The sequence below is a fragment of the Vespula pensylvanica genome, chromosome 1 (genome assembly GCF_014466175.1).
Source record: "Vespula pensylvanica isolate Volc-1 chromosome 1, ASM1446617v1, whole genome shotgun sequence".
NCBI classification, from domain to species: domain Eukaryota; kingdom Metazoa; phylum Arthropoda; class Insecta; order Hymenoptera; family Vespidae; genus Vespula; species Vespula pensylvanica.
Window position 1 is genome coordinate 4,690,483 of NC_057685.1, and position 16,961 is coordinate 4,707,443.

At 35.0% G+C, this 16,961-nt stretch overlaps 2 protein-coding genes across 5 annotated transcripts; one reads left to right on the plus strand and one right to left on the minus strand.

Moving 5' to 3' along the window:
* The first annotated feature begins 251 nt into the window (after positions 1-251).
* Positions 252-5,547, plus strand: LOC122634514 (UPF0472 protein C16orf72 homolog). Of its 3 annotated transcripts, none has more exons than XM_043823530.1 (5): positions 252-765; positions 1,202-1,273; positions 2,145-2,316; positions 2,480-2,625; positions 2,752-5,547. In XM_043823530.1, exons 1-5 carry the CDS (start codon positions 546-548, stop codon positions 2,892-2,894), a joined length of 753 nt encoding a protein of 250 aa, XP_043679465.1. In that variant the 5' UTR covers positions 252-545; the 3' UTR covers positions 2,895-5,547. The 3 variants fall into 3 exon arrangements, with proteins under 3 accessions (XP_043679465.1, XP_043679469.1, XP_043679477.1); XM_043823534.1 differs by having other exon boundaries at positions 252-738; XM_043823542.1 differs by having other exon boundaries at positions 2,702-2,843.
* A 1,656-nt stretch (positions 5,548-7,203) lies between these two features.
* On the minus strand, positions 7,204-16,143 carry LOC122634492 (Usher syndrome type-1G protein homolog). Of its 2 annotated transcripts, none has more exons than XM_043823495.1 (7): positions 15,889-16,143; positions 12,697-12,840; positions 10,129-10,401; positions 9,737-10,010; positions 9,335-9,652; positions 8,465-8,666; positions 7,204-8,053 (listed from the first exon to the last, which is right to left on the minus strand). In XM_043823495.1, the coding sequence occupies exons 1-7, from the start codon at positions 15,912-15,914 to the stop codon at positions 7,809-7,811; spliced, it is 1,482 nt and encodes a 493-aa protein (XP_043679430.1). In that variant the 5' UTR covers positions 15,915-16,143; the 3' UTR covers positions 7,204-7,808. The 2 variants fall into 2 exon arrangements, with proteins under 2 accessions (XP_043679430.1, XP_043679421.1); XM_043823486.1 differs by having other exon boundaries at positions 7,204-8,056; positions 15,889-16,142.
* Between the last annotated feature and the right edge of the window lie 818 nt (positions 16,144-16,961).

A 16,961-nucleotide genomic window follows, 5' to 3' on the forward strand; every position in this document is an offset into this window, starting at 1 on the left:
CTTGAGGGATCGTTTGCTCGTGCATGTACGAGCTTTTTTTTTGCCATTGAGTTACGTGAAACACGAGAGGGGAACGCGTGCGAGAAAAAGAGGAAAGATATAGAAGTAGAGAGGAGGTGTAGGAGAAAGAGGAAGAAAAGGAAAAGAGAGAGAGAAAGAGAGAGAGAGAGAGAGAGAGAGGGAGAGGGAGAGGGAGAGAGAAACGAAGAAAAGGAAGGAAGGCATAAAGGAGAGAAGGAAGACGTGAGGGAGATAGATAGATAAATAGATAGATAGATAGATAGATAGAGAGAGAGAGAGAGAAAGAAAGAGAGATAGATAGATAGATAGATAGATATCGTGGTAGGACGTGAGGAAAGAACGACGAAGTTTAGGGTTGTCGCGAGTGCGCGTGGGTGGGCGAGGCGTGTGCACACGGTGCGAGAGAAGAGGAGAGTGTCGCTAACAAGTAAGATTCTTTACGAGAAGTTGTTGAAGGACGGTGGAGACGAGACGAGACGGCAACGGCAACGGCAACGGCAATAACGACGACTGCGACAACCATCATGAGCGACGACAGGAGCGAGGACGATCCTATAATGGATCTTTGGTATAGTAATTGGGAACAACAGTGCGTCGAGGCTCTCGAAGCTGAACCGGAATATGAAAATCAACTGCACAACGTCAAAGAGATCTATTCGCAGCAGATGTGGACGAGCTTCCAGACGACGGCGTCGGCCATCGCCCAACTCTATAAAGGCGAGCTTTTGCATACCGAGATACTAAGTGCATACATATGACGTTCGTTCTTTTTTTTTTTCGTAAAGACGAAGGACGCAGAAGGAGAGAATGAACAGAGAAGGATAGAGTGGGAGGATAGAAAGAGATCGAAACAAAGATATATCGACTCGTCGTACTTGATTGACGCTGACATCCATTTTGATAAGACGTTCTTTCTCGTCGTACCTCCCTGTCTCTCTCTCTCTCTCTCTCTCTCTGTCTCTCTCTTTATATATATATATATATATACACACACACATATACGTATATATAACCCTCTCTCTTTTTCTCTCTTCCTTTCTTTCTCACTCTTTGTCTCTATATCTCTCTCTCCTTCTTTCGTCTTTAACGGAATCTCTATTTTACCCTCTTGATTCTCGGCGCACATGTATCGATCCAATCGTGCTGTAACCAGTTCCCTTTCGCGTTTCTTATTTTGCAGATCGTACTCAGGGTGTCTCACTGTGGCTACCCTTCCAGACAGCTGCGGGTACCGTCACGTCATTGTACAAAGGTGCGTGCACTTTCTTGGATGATCGCTTTGTTGTCAACACGTTGCGTGCGGGGGAGTGGGGAGAGAGTGTACGAGAAGGAAATCAAACCTCTAGTCCCTCTTCGTCGTGGGTTTTTATATTTTTTTTTTATTTTTTTTTTTTTTACTTTATTTTCTTTTTGCTCCTTTTATCTTTTTCGTTTTTTTCTCGTTATTTTATTATTATTATTATTATTATTATTATTATTATTATTATTATTATTATTATTATTATTATTTTCTTTTTTTTAGCTGTCTCACATTTTGTTCTTCCCCTCTTTTTATTTACCGTCTTTTTTTTTCCTCTTTTTCCGCCCACTTACAGCCCGTTTGGTTTAGCTGCCTTGTCTTGCATGAATGCCTGTTTGCTTATTTGCCTGCTTGCTTATACCACTCCTCCCACATCCACCCTCGCACGAGCACGAACGATGGGTTCTTTCTTTGTGGCAACCATCGCGTACGCACGTTTTCTCGTTTCTTTGTGAATATCATGTGTGTATGGGTGTGTGCGTTATTGCGCGCGAGACCATACAGCTGACTAGCGTCGAAGGTCAGCTGTTATGCGACGAGCTCGTTCTTCAACGATCGCCCTCGTGGCACGTTCGAGAAATTGGAAAACTTAACGATGCATGTTCTCCAACGAGTATTTTCTTTCCTTTGTTCGATACGGTACATGTATTATATGGAAAATGTTGCTCTTGTGTACTATTCGTCAATGGGAAGTATTCTTGACTCGTCCAACAAATTGATTTGAATCTGTGTATTTTTATAATGTGTCTGTCATTCGTTGGAGAAGCATACTCGGATGAAATTTTGATAATTTATGCATGTTAATTTGGATTCCTTTGAACAGATTCGGTCGATAGTATGCGACGGTGCAGTGAACTAGGAATAGAAACAGGAAAACAAAAACGTAGCAAAGAAATAATGAACTGGGCTAGGAAAAAGAGGCGCATGATCCGTAGAGAAGATCTTTTAGCGTATCTTGCTGGTAAACCACCTCCACCAAGACCACACTCGCACAGGTTAAGATTTATAAAAACATATTTTTCATAATGGAATAATTTATTAGTAGCCATGAAGTTAATCATAGAATGTCATACCCTATCTATTTTCTGACGCGTTCTCGTATATTAACTTGCAATCAAGTACATAGTACGACAAGAATGAAAATAATTTATATTGCAGAAGTTCTCCAAAGCCAAGGATGATGGTATGCGGTTCTTCTCCTTCGCAAAGTCCCACGCAAAGTATGGTAGTCTCACAGACTTCGACGCCTGGAATAGATTTGGATCCTGAATTACACACATTTAGAGAAGCGATTGCATTATCTGGTAAGACCTATTGTATCTTGTAATTTCATTTATTAATTATAACGAGCTTCCTCTTTGTTTACAAACTCTGTTGTAGGTGGAAGGAAATTCAAAGTGCATTCCTATATGATATTCATAATTTTCTAGGCTCATCAGTGTCTAGACGTACCGGAAGGCAAGCAGAATTATCCGCTTTTATAAGCAACGAGTTTGCTCGGCATCACAAACGGCCTGCTTCGCATGACGTGGATATGGGATCTCCTACGCACAAACGTTCGCGTTTCATGTAACGGCGCGCGACGTGTAAAGTAGCCTCACTCCCTTGTTCCCTATTAATTAATCAATTGATCAATTAATTACTAATGGTTCAGCTCCCCTACGTGGTTCTCCCATTTAGGAGTAATCGTTTCGATACGACGGCAGTGGTTTACATTGTCGCGCGAGTACGTTCGTCCGTATCTCGGTAATCTTCCAATAAAGTCACGACTCTTCTCCGACTCCAAGATAATTCTGCATTTTTGGAGTTTTATACGCGACATAGGAAGATATTGAAAATTGTGCCGTACCAAAAAGTGATATTTATATTTAGTTAAGATCTTGTTTTTTTTTTTGGGTCTTATGTTCGTATCGACTATAAAAAGAAAAGAAAAAAAAAAAAGAAAAAAAAAAAAAAGAGGTAAAAGGAAAGATCTCGTGTCCTGTCATGTCGCGTCGCGTCGGTCGTATCGTCGTCACGTCTCATCACATCTTGTTATTTGTTTTTGTTTGTAAATTATTGTTTTGCGAGTATATACGTAAATATTTACCGACGATCACTAACGAACGTACGGCGATACTATTCAAAGTGCCCATGCAGAGAAAAGATCACGTTACGTTTACGTACGATAAGTTTATATACGAAACTATATAGTTTTATGAAGTCGATGAAAATATTGTGCACTTTGTCAAAAGTTTTGAAGAAATGTAGAGAGGAAAGAAAAAGAATATTGCTGTAATGTATTGTACACATGGAACTGTGTATACGAGAATATTTAGCAACCATTATGGACATCGTAAAAAATTTTTCAAACATTATAATTCCGACTTGTTGGACAAGTTTGGATGAAATCTTTCGTATTACGACGATCGATATTTTGTAGTTATTTTACTGCCCAACGTCGTAATCGCGAGAAGAAGGGGGACAAGGAGTATATGTGATTGTAAAATATTATTTCATAACCCAAAGGATCGTTAGCTCTGCTGATCGTAATATTGTTATAATTATTATGCGGTTATAGATGAATTGAAATTTGGACTCTTTTTATCTCAATAAAAATATTATTTTATACAGTTTTGTTGGCGATAGATAGAAATCAAAGTAAAGAATGAGAGAAAGGTTATAAAGAATAAAGGTTGTCAATTGAGAAGAAAAAACTGGGAAAGTCAAGAGAAGAAAAAAGGGAAAAGGAAGATAAAAATATATTGATGATGTTCGGAATTGTCGATATAATATTAGTATTTGGGATAATCGTCAAGTCAACGTCAAAAAGAGTAACCATATATATTGTTGAGTGTACCTTCCGTACGTGCGAAGCGAGTTCGAAGCTATTTTTTGGGTAGTACGTACATTATACTCACTGTTTTTAAACTCGTTTCTTCTCCAGATGCGTAATTCTTTTAACATTTATCAATGGCAAACTCTCTCGCATTGTTATGTACGATACGTTGGAAAGAACAGAGACAAACAGACAATCGTTGTCGTTCGTTCATTATATATATATTCGATGTTTTTTTTTGGATCCATAAAAATCATAAAAACAAAAGCAACGATTTGCCCAAAAATTCACAATGTTTTGAGATCTATGTTCTATTTTTTCCATGCGTATTGGGTGCTCGTAATCGTATTTTCACTGTGTACCGAGATATTTCATCGTTGTGGGGAATAGTGGTGATCTTGTAATTGAAATTGATTAGAAATAAGAATAAGCTGCCATCAAAGAGATAGAAAGAAAGAAAAAAGAAAAAAAAAAAAAAACAACAAAAAACCGAGGTCGGTTTAAAGCCACTATGTGTAAAACGAAGAACGCTTTAAAAGCTCTTTCCTTTTGATCCGTCGTCGATCGTGTCAGACTCCCGTCAAACGTTGATTCTATACGATCGAAACGACAGAACAGAATAGTTGATTTATTTTTGTTGGTATGTAACATAGGCTAGAAATAGAAGATGGAATTCGCGCGTCAAGGTCTTCGTCAAAGTATCACGATAGGATTTAACATTTCTCTAAACGTTTTATCTTTCCAATATTTCGGAGCATTATAACTAACCAATTTGTCTCCCTCATTCAACGAACGAGTTCTTCGCAATCTCTTCGGCGTAGACCTTGTCTCGACGAACCTGAGACATTCTGGTGCAATTATGTATAGGTAAAAAAACATGGTTGAGACTGTTGTCCACGTTTGCGACGATATTGCGATGAAAGACTTATGTATACGGAGTGTCCGCGTTCACACCGTTTGTAAGTTAATTGTAAATGTAAATTATTTTTAGGTACTACCATGCCACATAAACACACACATACACATACGTACAATAGCTTCTATGTGAATTTTGTGAAGGCGCAAACAAGCCCGTAAGAGAGAGAAAACGAGATCGTAAGATCTCGTGAGACTTCTCAGTTTATTCGGTCTTCGAAAATTCACGTAGAAGCTCTCTCTCTCCTCTCTTTCTCTCTCACATACTTTCGTTTTCGTTATTTTGTCTTCACCTGAAGAGAGAAGCATCGTTTTGGGTACCGTTTCGAATTCGTTTGTAAATATAGCGTATACTAATAATGATAACGATAAACGATAGCCTTAGGGATATTGCTAATATTATTATCACTATTAATATTAACTATTATATGCGATAGCTTTAATATTAATATTTATCATGCGACCGACAGTTAATAAAATACCAAGGACATTATGCCTGTGACTCCTTTTCTGACCAATAATGGTTGTATAACAACACGTTGGAATTTATGTTAAGAACTATCTTCGATGGAGGATAATCTATTGTTCTTATTAAATGAGACTAAGAAAAAGAAAAAAAAAACTAAAAAAAAAAAAAATCTAAAAAAAAAACAAATCAGACAAAATTTTTTATATCCTCCTAATTTACCACACTATGATAATCGATCTCGTGTAAGAAGCCGAGGCGATTTGATTATAAGGAGAGAACAGAGAAGAAAGTAATTGTAACGAAACGATGCCATACTTACATGTGTATATATATATATATATATATACATACATATATATATATATATCTACATAAATATATATATTTTAAACAATAAGAGAGCGGCAGGAGAGCGAATCGATCGAAACGATCGACAATGCCATTTTGTATATATAAAAATTAATCGTTATTTCCCTTTCCTTTCCTTTCCAAATAATTCTGAATCACATGATCAAGATATTTGTGTGCCCGTACGAAAATAGGAAGAGAAGAAAAGGAAAGAAGAAAGAGAAGAGAGAAGAAAAATCGTTCGATCTTGAGATATCGGCTATTTCGAATATGCGACATGAACATAGAAATGACATAATAATAAATAATATATTGCCAATCGTGCACGGGTGAGACGACACTTCGAGGTCGGCGAAAAGAATTTTCCCACGAGTAACTCGTTAGAGCTTTCCCTTTCTCATGGAGAGTTTATCTTTACTCGCTAATCTGCAACAAGTACCGTACGATGCGTCTGATCCGCTTGGTAAAACCAAGATTTTATATATATATATATATATATATATATATATATACACACACACACACATATAACTTTTCTCTCTTTTTTGTTTTGTAAAATTTTAAATTATACAATTTTATTTTCATAATCGTCGTATCTATTAACCCTCTCTATGACATAAATTCTTTTTCTTTCTATCTAACGACAAACTTAGATAATATAGGTGAAATGTATAATTTATAATATAACTTATTTAGTATATAAGCTATATATTTAACAAACATTAACCTTTGGATATAACTTAACTATTTTAATTGTTAAAAACAAGAAAGATTTTTAAAAAAATATACATATATATATATATATACACGAGCGTGTGATAATAAAGTTACATAGTGAGTCATAGAGGATTAGCAAAAAATCTTGGATAAACAAATACGAAATTAAAAAAATGTTAAAAATCGAACTCGAGATACAATAACAAAAAATATATATATATATATATAAAGGAATTTTTCGTTATAATCGACGCGTTACATATTCATTTCAGAAATACAGATATTGGATAAAAATTTTCACACGCGGAAAACGCTTCCTTTTCCGTGCGATTCTCACGCGACGACACGATGAAACGGAAAAGCGTTTTTTTTTTCATGTGTCGTTTTTTCCTAAGAATCTTTCTTTTTCTCTTAGTTCCGGTACGCATTACTATATAACGTAATGTGAATCTCGTGATAAAATATATATGTATATCACACACATTTTCCTTGTGCGGACATAAACGCGTGTGCGAGGCGAAAAATGGTGCTGTTATATTCTTCGTACGTAAGAAGTTTGTATATTTTTGCGTCTCGTTTGTAAGATAATCATTTACAAATAAAACGCGAGGAAAATGTAAGTACGTGAATCGGCAATCTTTATTCTTATATACATACGTACATACATACATCAAACACACTTGCACGAACATCATCGATTAAACAAACATTCGTTCGTTGTAGAAGATCCGTCTGCGAATGAAGTCATTTTTATTGTGCGTATATATGTATATATTTTTATATATTTACAATCTTCTTCTTTTCTTTTCTTTTTTTAACCTTTGACGTGTGTCATATTTTTTTTTATTTTATAGCGGAACAGGTTTCAAAGTTCTCTATGAACAACGATATATAATTTTTCTTATATATATATATTGTGATATTTCAATGGAAAAATATGCTCTCTATGTACATAAAGTATGGCCATGATATATATATATATATATATATAATTATTATTATTATTATAGTTCGTAGATTATAAGGAAACCATGAAATTTGGTTTTTTTCACTGGCTCTCGTTTAAGGCACATCTCGATTAAATGTTCATATTTGTTCATTCTCATTACTAGCATCATACTTAGCAATTTACATGCGTAATCGATCAAAGATCGAAAAGACATTATTTTCTTTCAACGAAGAAGACGTATAAAATTACATTCACAAACAAATATGATTCTTCATAGTATACTGTCCTTGATGACATTCTCTGATGCGTCAAATGCCTTTTTCCGGTTAGCTATAGCATTAGTAAGCTTTCTCCTAGGTCCAAGCGGAAGTTTGAGGGCTGCGATGTCTGCTTCGGTGAGTAACATCAACGCTTCTAAATCGATTTGTTCGGCTTCTAGGATCGTATGTATTGACGAGAGATTATTAGCAACTAAAAATCTTTGTAAGGGTGTCCATTCTTCGTCGGTTTCGTCTTCTTCTATTAGAAAACAAATATTTATATCTTTACTTTTTATATTTTATAAATAATATAATAATTATATATATAATTATTATATCATATATATATATATATATATATATATATATATATATATACGTATAAACGAAGAAAATTTTATATTTTGTGATGAGAAACGATCGACGTAATTATTATTTTAATAATTTCGCAAAAACAATATTTTTATCGTCAATCGCACATATTTGATGAAACATGATTACTATAATAATAACAATGCTTTGTAAATATTATTCATTTCAACAATCTTATCTTTTAAAAACACGCATTCGATTCACGTCTTTTATTTATTAGTATTTCCATATTGCAATACGATCGAATGAAAAATTATTATAATTTATTATACAGAAATGTGAAATACGAACTTACCCGAAAGCAAATCATCGTCCCACATACTTTGCCTACGTGCTAAGCTACCCGCACTTCCTATACTAATCTCTTCGTTTTGACCATTTGCACCGATCCTGTGACCGTTCACAGAACCATTTATCGAACCATTCACGCACGAATTACCATTTTGCAGATGAACCTCCGTTTGCGCGACCGGCAAATTATCGAGCGTTGCTGTTATCTAGAAGAATAAAACACAATGACAAATATCATGAATTACGAGTAACATTTGAAAGCTTGGCATGGTCTCACGTGCTTGATTATATCAGTTTGAAGAAAATTAGTTTGTTAATTTATTAGAATCCGAAATTTCATTGTTTCATTGTTAAGTTGTATTACATTTAAGCGATATAAAAAAAAACGTATTTAACTTTCAATCGTTTATTATTAACTTATTACTAACTTAACAATAAGTACCACCTTCCCCTCACCCAAGGAAACTATAACAATGTCTAAGGTGGTGAATTATTGTCACGAACAGCGACGAAGCGGAACATTTACGTTTAACAGCGTGAAGATTGTTACTACACCCTGCATAAGTCTTTGTGACGCTAGAGTAATCACGAAAATGGAACGTAAACGTATCTTCCGTGGTAGTTACTGGCAGAGAAACGATCGAATTTGTGCTTGACCTTGAATTGATATCTCTAAACGTGTCTCGTATGATTTAACCCATTCGCAATGTATATACATTTGAAATGTTATCGCGAAAAATATTTCACTTGAAAACAAAGTAAAAGATCGTTCGTGATTATAGGCATATATATATAAACATATAATACGAATAATATATGAATAATAAAATTTTCATGGAGCGTGACTTTCAGATCACTTTAAAGCACAGCTTACCGGTCTTCTGAATGCCACCGATCCAAAACCAGGTCGATCGAAGATACTGCCTTGTTCTCGAAGCAATCCGGTATCTCTGACCGTCTTATTACATCGTTCCTCATCCTGTCCCTCCTCTTCCTCATCCTCGTCACACGATCGGTCACCTAAAAGATCCGGTGTACTCTGAGCCTTACTTAGAGTACCCCAAACATCTGCGATCTTTCCTCTTCGTCCGATCTGCTGAGCCTGAGATTCGTAAGTTCCCACATACATTACTTCGGAATCCCTTCGGAGGCCTGTTAGACTACGTACAGATTTCCTACCGTCTACTTCGATCTACAAAAAGAAAGGACAAATTAAAAGTATCCGTTAAAACTTTCTAAATTCTATTAAACATCTTATTATGTAAGAAAAACATACTTCAACTATCTTGAAATCATCGACAGCTTTTTTGGCCAAAGCCTTTCTGCAAACTGCACTACCATGTTTTTTCGTAGTAGTACCAACGATATCGCTAAACGTTGGAGACGGTTTTATTCGACCTTTGAAAGTCATTATCGTAGGCCTAAGAGCTAGATTATTAGTCTCATGTAGAGTGTCCAGGTCGGATTTCGATCGATCCTTCATCAACTTCTTTTGTACCTTTTCTGCTTTTACCTCGGCCATTTTTTGTTTCTTCATATATTCCTTCAACCTTGTAGAAAGTAATAGTCAAAGATTGCTAGGTACGTTATATATATATATATATATATATATATATATATATATACACGTAGTTGAACATAAAGGAGATTTAGTTGAACATAAATCACCTTTTCTCAGCATCCTTCTCAGCCTTTTCCCTTAATAGTCGACTCTTCTTCCGATTGTTCAGTTCTTGGTCGGATTGAGCTAGATCCAAAAATTGTAATATCCTTTCTCTGCCATTGATCGCAGCTAACTCTCTTGCAGAATGTCTGTCTATGTCGAGTGACCAGATGTTACAACCAAATTTGACAAGAAACTTGACGCAATATTCATGACCCCTTGCTGATGCTAGGTGAAGGGCTGTATTACCGAAATAATCACTCTTGTCCGGGTCACCCCTGCCAATAGAAAAGCTCCTGCTAAACTCAACAATGAAGAGTCCCCTTCGCGTGCTCGTATTTCCCGTCACGCAAAGTAGACACGTGAAGTGGAACCGAAACAGTTTGCATACGAATTTACGCAGGTATCTACGTTAAGGGAGTATTACAGTTTAAAAAGAAAGAAAAAGAAGAAAAAAAAAAACTCAAAAACGATGATATTTTACATTGAATTCTATCCGATCGGCTCGATTTCGTGATAATTACGCGTACACGAGAATCCGAGACAGTTCGGTCGACCGGTGGTCGGACTTCGAAATACCGGTTTTGTGTGAGGCACGCGTGCGAATCGAGTCAGATATCGAAGGTACCTTTGAGTTCCTGCTTTCGAATCGCGAGTAATTTTTCAGCCATTTTTAAAAGCTTTTTATTTCAGAAATTTCACGGTAATTTTACTGACTTATTTTTACGATGGTAACTCGTGTACAAAAAAAGAAAATTCAAAAAATTCAAAAGAACAAAAGAAAAGAACATTTGATCAATGTACTTGCAAGAAAGAACATAAACAGATCCATTCGTATAAACATAGTTACGCTTATAATGAGTCTATACAAATCCTTCTTACAAAGTAGATCCTATTCATCGATTATCAAGAAAGAAATCTGAATCGGGTTACTCCATAGCAATTCAACACGAATTTTAATTATTCTCCATGTTTGGAGGACAGAAAGTTTTACGGTCCGCGCTCCGGCTCGTTCCGTTCCGTTCCGTTCCGTTCCACTCGCGTTTTGTTTCGTGCACGCTCGATTGTTTTTCGTTACCGTCCGGCCAGCCGCAATTTCCGCTGCCAGTCTCTCTCGACAGAGATAGGAGATTATATACAATGGCATTTCCGTTCTTTCGCGCACATCTGTCACCGAATTCGTTCGTTCATTCATTCGTTCGTTCGTTCGTCCGTTCGTTTGAATAGAAAAAAAGACGGGCAAAAATTTTTGAAATTCGCGCGTTTGCTCATCCTCCCTGGTTCCGCCATATTCGTCGAAGCAAAACGACCTCGAGCCGAATTCGCGTACGCGGTCGTTCAAGGTCGAACGTCAAGCGAACGAACTACTCAGACGCACCTTCTCGAAGCTCTAAAGTATCTTCTTCGAATGCTAACACATCCTTTCAACTACTTGATTCCGTTAGAAGGGAATGGCTTCTCCCACTCTTGCGAAAACACAAAGAGATATTACCAATGTCATCGATGTTCAATAAATCAGCTATTTTTACTTTTATATATTTTTATCATTTGTATCACAATATTAGACGATACGTAAAAAAGAAAAATTTATAATCATGACGATGCAAAAGTTAAGTGGGTATCTGGAATAATCCACACGTGATAGTCTATACTTTACAAAGAAAAATTGTCAACGTTTTCTTTTCTTTTCTTTTTTTTTTTACTCCTCTTCAGACATCGATATTCGAGTTGATGTTCGAGAAGAAAACCGTAAAGAAAGAAAGAAGCCATTCCCCTTCTTTCGAGTATCACACTTCACCTGTACAAAACCAAGTTCAAACAATCCGCGTTTGCAAGTTACGTACTTATTTGGTATCTCAGATAAGAACGAAATAAGTTACAAATAATGATGGTAAATCATGAAATTTTTTTTTCTGCAAGAATGCTTACGAAACTTTCAAGATTAACAAGATATTTGTTAATCGATGAAAGTGATTAATCATGTCTGCGATCATTTGGCGTGAAATATAGACGTAAAGTTGAGATAGTTAAACTGGTTTATGGGTAGCTAGTTACATACATATGTGAAAAGTAAATGTTATCGCATATTCTACGTAACCGTTAATATTGTATTTAACTCCACAGAGTAGAGTTAGTGCGTTAGTGAAAGTTAGCCGGCGGTTGCGTCGTGTGCGCGCCTTTATATACTGACTTTTCAACTTATTTTCAATCCACTCCTCCTCTTTCAGTATTTTAAACTATGCGGAACACAAACGTCGACTTCATTCAGAATAATTTTTCTAGAAACTAAAGGTATATTACGAACGAAGAGGAAACGTTTAGAATAGTCGTCGAATAAGTATATCTACGACGTTTAAAAATTATTTTATAATATACTTTCTCTGAAAAGAAAAAGGAAATGAAAAATAAGAAAAGAAAGTAAAGGGTGACGGAGTGGAGAGGGGACGGAGAGGACAGAGAGAAAATGCCTTTTCATTTTTGGTAAAAAATGAACGCTCAAACATAAGAGAATAACTCGTCTCCTTGAAGAAGATTTTCTTTCTGCAAGGCTTCGAGGCAGTGAACGAGCATACCCTCTGGCGACGAGCAGTCTCAGGGCATCTATGTGACCTTCGAAGGCTGCCCATAACGTTGGGGTCATTCCACCTTCGTCTCGCATGTTGCAGTCTTTCTTCGTTGCTTCCTTCAAAATTTCCAACGCGCCGTCTCTTGCAGCCCTTCCAACAGAAAAACGCGAGTACTTACTTTCAAAAATAATCAAAAGTAATCAAAAATAAGATATTATATATATATATATATAGTTTCAAAAGATTCGATACGCCATTTTGTTTTCAAATACATATCTTCCACCATCTTGTTATCTCTAAAGGATCATGATATTTTACGAAAAAAAAAAAAAAAAAAGAAAATGAAAAACAAAAGATTAAGAAAAAAAGAAATCATAAATTGTAATCTTGATATTTATTCGAGCTTATATATTTTAAAAATGTAGATATGAAATAACATCCTAGCGTTCATAAATGCGCGACAATGGGAGTTAACTAGCGTGCAATAAAGTTTCTTTCGCGCATTCTAATTCTTCGATTATTATTTTACAAAATAACAGGCTCCGTTGCTGTCATCGAGAAGGTGTCGAGTACCTTTCGCTAGACTTACGCCTTCTCGTCTCGACACCCAATTACGTTTAATCTCTCGCGCCAGCTCTGATAATCTCTCTTTTAATTATGGATTAACTCGCTCGGCTCTCGTTCTAACTCGTTGTCGAACACGCGCCAATGATTTTCTCCCTCGTTCTCTCACTTTTCCATTAAGCTTTCTCCATTGATATGTATATATATATATATATATATACATATATATATATAAAACAATATATCTATATAATAAATTTTTTTATAAGTCAATATAGTATTATAAAAAAATTGTTATAAAATTAAATATTAATTATCATTAACTTACATATCTACACATGTATCATGCAGAGAAATTTGATCTTATCGCAATACGAAAATGAAACTAGGGCAAAACCATGTCATGAAAAGGGACAAAGGAAGTGACACGACACTGACTCGTACAAGATTATATTCAAAGTTTTAATGAGTTTAATGCTAGAAGGTTTATTTCTATACATATGTATATATTACCTATATATCATTTTCCCGTTGAGAAATTACACTGACATTTTCGTGTCTATCTATCTACCTTCCTACCTTCCTTCGTTCGTGTTCGTGACGATTTAGATCGATTGGTAACGAAAAGTAATTAACTAAGTGGATAATAAAAATCGTAGGAAATTTCATTGCGTCATTAAATCATTGTCGAATTCATGTGAGATAAGAGAGGAATTTACTGAGGTTATTATTTTTAAAGAATATAGCTAACTGTATGTAATAAATATATGTAATAAATATATGTATATAATGTATTCTGTAGGATTCTTTTTTTAATTTATCAGAAAAATAAGAATTTATTTGGTTTGACTACGATGTATGTGTGTGTGTGTGTGTGTGTGTGTATATAGAAGTAAGCTATGAGTTCTGGTGCATTGCACAGCCATTGCAAATGGCCCTAAGAAGGCGAGTTGAGAGAGCTCGAAAGAATTTGCTAGGGCGGCACACCATACTCTAGAGTTTCCGATATCGAATCGTAAGGCGACTAATAAGAAACCAGCCGGAGCGGTTTCAGACTCGGTAACAAAAGAACAACGAAATATATTATTCCATTAAGACACTACGATGATATCGAACGTCAACGATACGGCTCGTTTAACGACGAATAATAACTCCGATAGATAGTATACTTATCATCTTTGAGATATCAAAAAGAAAGGAAAAAAATTAATAAAATACAATAATCGTGATCTTATTTGTCCTGGTTGATTTAATTCAATAGGAGATACGATCCAAAGAAATAAGTTTGCTTGTTTTTTAATTATAGAAAGATGAAATCAAATATGGTAGATTTGTCGTTTTGAAATTATCTCTCTACATATACAATATACATATATATATATATATATAATTTAAATATAAATAAATTTATAAATTTATAAATTATATTATACCTATAATATCAATAATAATCTTTAATATTTAATTACTAATAATATATATTTTATTTTAAATTTATATATATATGTTATTTAAATATATCTATTATAAAAAAATATATATGTAGATAAGAAAAATGATAGTGAAATCAATTGAATACTTCTTTATATGATATTTCTACAGAATAGAAAATTGAAATATTTTATTCCATTTTTTTATATCTCACACGTGCGATCGAGCAAGCAAGCACGTACTCTCTCGAAGGTGTTGGTAGACACACGATAAATCTACGCGTTGAATGAAACAAAAGCAACTATCTTCTCCCTCGTGCATAAATTCCGCGTGCGCGTGCTCGATGCACGCGCAGCAATAAAGTAAAGTCTCTCTGTTTAGTACCATTACATGCTTCTAGGTAACTAGGTACACGAATATTTTTCTTTGATTTTTATTTCCTTTAATACCATCTCCGTGATCATTCTTTGTGAATTTTAGTGTCACTGATTCACAAGTGGGATATTATAAATTTTATCTCGTTAATACGAACTTATTATTTTTTTACTCCGTCGGTAGTTCCTTTGTATTCTTTTATATTACATGTGAAAAACGTTTGCCAATTAAAAATATAAGATAGTATATTATATGTTTATTTTGTTTTTTATTAGAAATATATGAAGAAAATAATTCTTTTTTTATCTTTCGTCAAGCGTATCGTCAAATTTGAAAATACGAACGGTCGAGGACGTTTAAAAAAATTGGCGGGAAAAATAAAATTCAGCTCGTTAATTCGAACTGTCTAAAAACAGAAAAGTCGTGAAGAGCGACAATATAACGATCGATAATAATAATTTGCAAGAGAAACGCAATAATTTCTCAAGCATAACACCATCGTACAAAAGAATATATTTCTCGGAAATCGAGCCGAATCCATAAAACTTCCCTTCTTTTTCTTTTTCTTGCTTTCGTTCGATATTCCTATCTCCTCTTTTTGCCATCGATTCTTTTTTTTTCTCTTCTAAAAAAAAAAAAAAAAAAAAAAAAAAAAGAAAAAACTACACGGATAAATAGAATATGACGAGATTATAGTGGTTGGTCGATTTTCAGCTGAGCTTGTCGTAGCTACGAGGTAGCTACGCGAGAATGTATCGAAGAAAATAAGAAGAGATAAACCCTTGTAGGTAAGGCATAAAGCCAGTTCCTTGCAAAAGGAAAACTCACTTGTGAAACCGCTCGGAAGATGTCATATTTCCTTGAGATGATTTTTCCAAAAGATTGTCGAGATGCTCTATCGATATCAATATTCCATTCCCTGCTGAGAACGTTCCTTGTTTTGTTAATTGTTCGTAAATTCTTCGATTAGAAAGAAAGAAGGGAAGAAAATAAAAGAAGGATCAGTGGCCTTCGGCCACGGAGCCGAAGTTCGACGCGCGTCGAGTATGGCGTCCGCCGATAGACTGCTTTAAACGGACGAACCTACCTAACCCATCGGCTTCCATCGGCTTAGAGGATCGGCTTCTACCCCCGCTAAATCCCCCTATGCTATTGCTATCTTACTTCAGACCGTTAATTTGATAACTTCTCTCTCGCTCCTTCGTTATTCCCGCGTCTTACTTTCTCACTCTCTCTCACCTGTGCCGGTATACCCCCCACTCTTACTTTTATTACTATGCCGTCGGATGACTCACCTGCCACCTACTGGTACCGACTTACCGATTCGACTTTATTACGATCAACTTTATCAACGGAGTTTCAATGTTTAAAAACTGTTCTATCTGTTGCCGATCTCGTTGTCCTTATGCACGAATTATTATCAGATCGATTCGATCGGTTTTTATTTATTTATTTAGTTATTTATTTATTTATTGTATATAATATATCTTTTCTTTTTTTAACACGTTTCTGATACGTATAGTAAGATGAATGAGTGGCATAAATGGATCTCAGTTTGATTCGTTCGTTGTAAATAGTATCAAGTTGCGATTTCGTCAAATCTATTAATTTAATGTAGATTATTTTTAAAGGACAATAATTTTGAAAAACGATTATATAAAATAATGTCTGATCGTTTCACCATAATCATGAATTATATAGAGATCTACAATTGCATTGGAATTCTATGCTTGTTTTCAAAAACCCATGAGATTGGACGCGAATCATCTTAAAGATTATCCTTGACCAATCCAGTTCTTTCTATAGAATTTTATCAGAGGTGTATCTTAAATTTACTCGATAATACGTTTAATGTAATATTCTCTCGTGTTTATATAAAAATAAAGGGTATGTTATATTTT

Excerpts from the sequence above, each read along its gene's own strand:
- LOC122634514 (XM_043823530.1), top strand. The coding sequence starts at position 546 with ATGAGCGACGACAGGAGCGAGGACGATCCTATAATGGATCTTTGGTAT. Across the intron at positions 1,274-2,144 it reads CGTCACGTCATTGTACAAAG|ATTCGGTCGATAGTATGCGA; the intron begins GTGCGTGCACTT and ends TCCTTTGAACAG. Across the intron at positions 2,317-2,479 it reads CCAAGACCACACTCGCACAG|AAGTTCTCCAAAGCCAAGGA; the intron begins GTTAAGATTTAT and ends TTTATATTGCAG.
- LOC122634492 (XM_043823486.1), bottom strand. The coding sequence starts at position 15,914 with ATGACATCTTCCGAGCGGTTTCACAA. Across the intron at positions 12,841-15,888 it reads TCTTCCGAGCGGTTTCACAA|GGCTGCAAGAGACGGCGCGT; the intron begins GTGAGTTTTCCT and ends TTCTGTTGGAAG. Across the intron at positions 8,057-8,464 it reads GGACGATGATTTGCTTTCGG|AAGAAGACGAAACCGACGAA; the intron begins GTAAGTTCGTAT and ends GTTTTCTAATAG.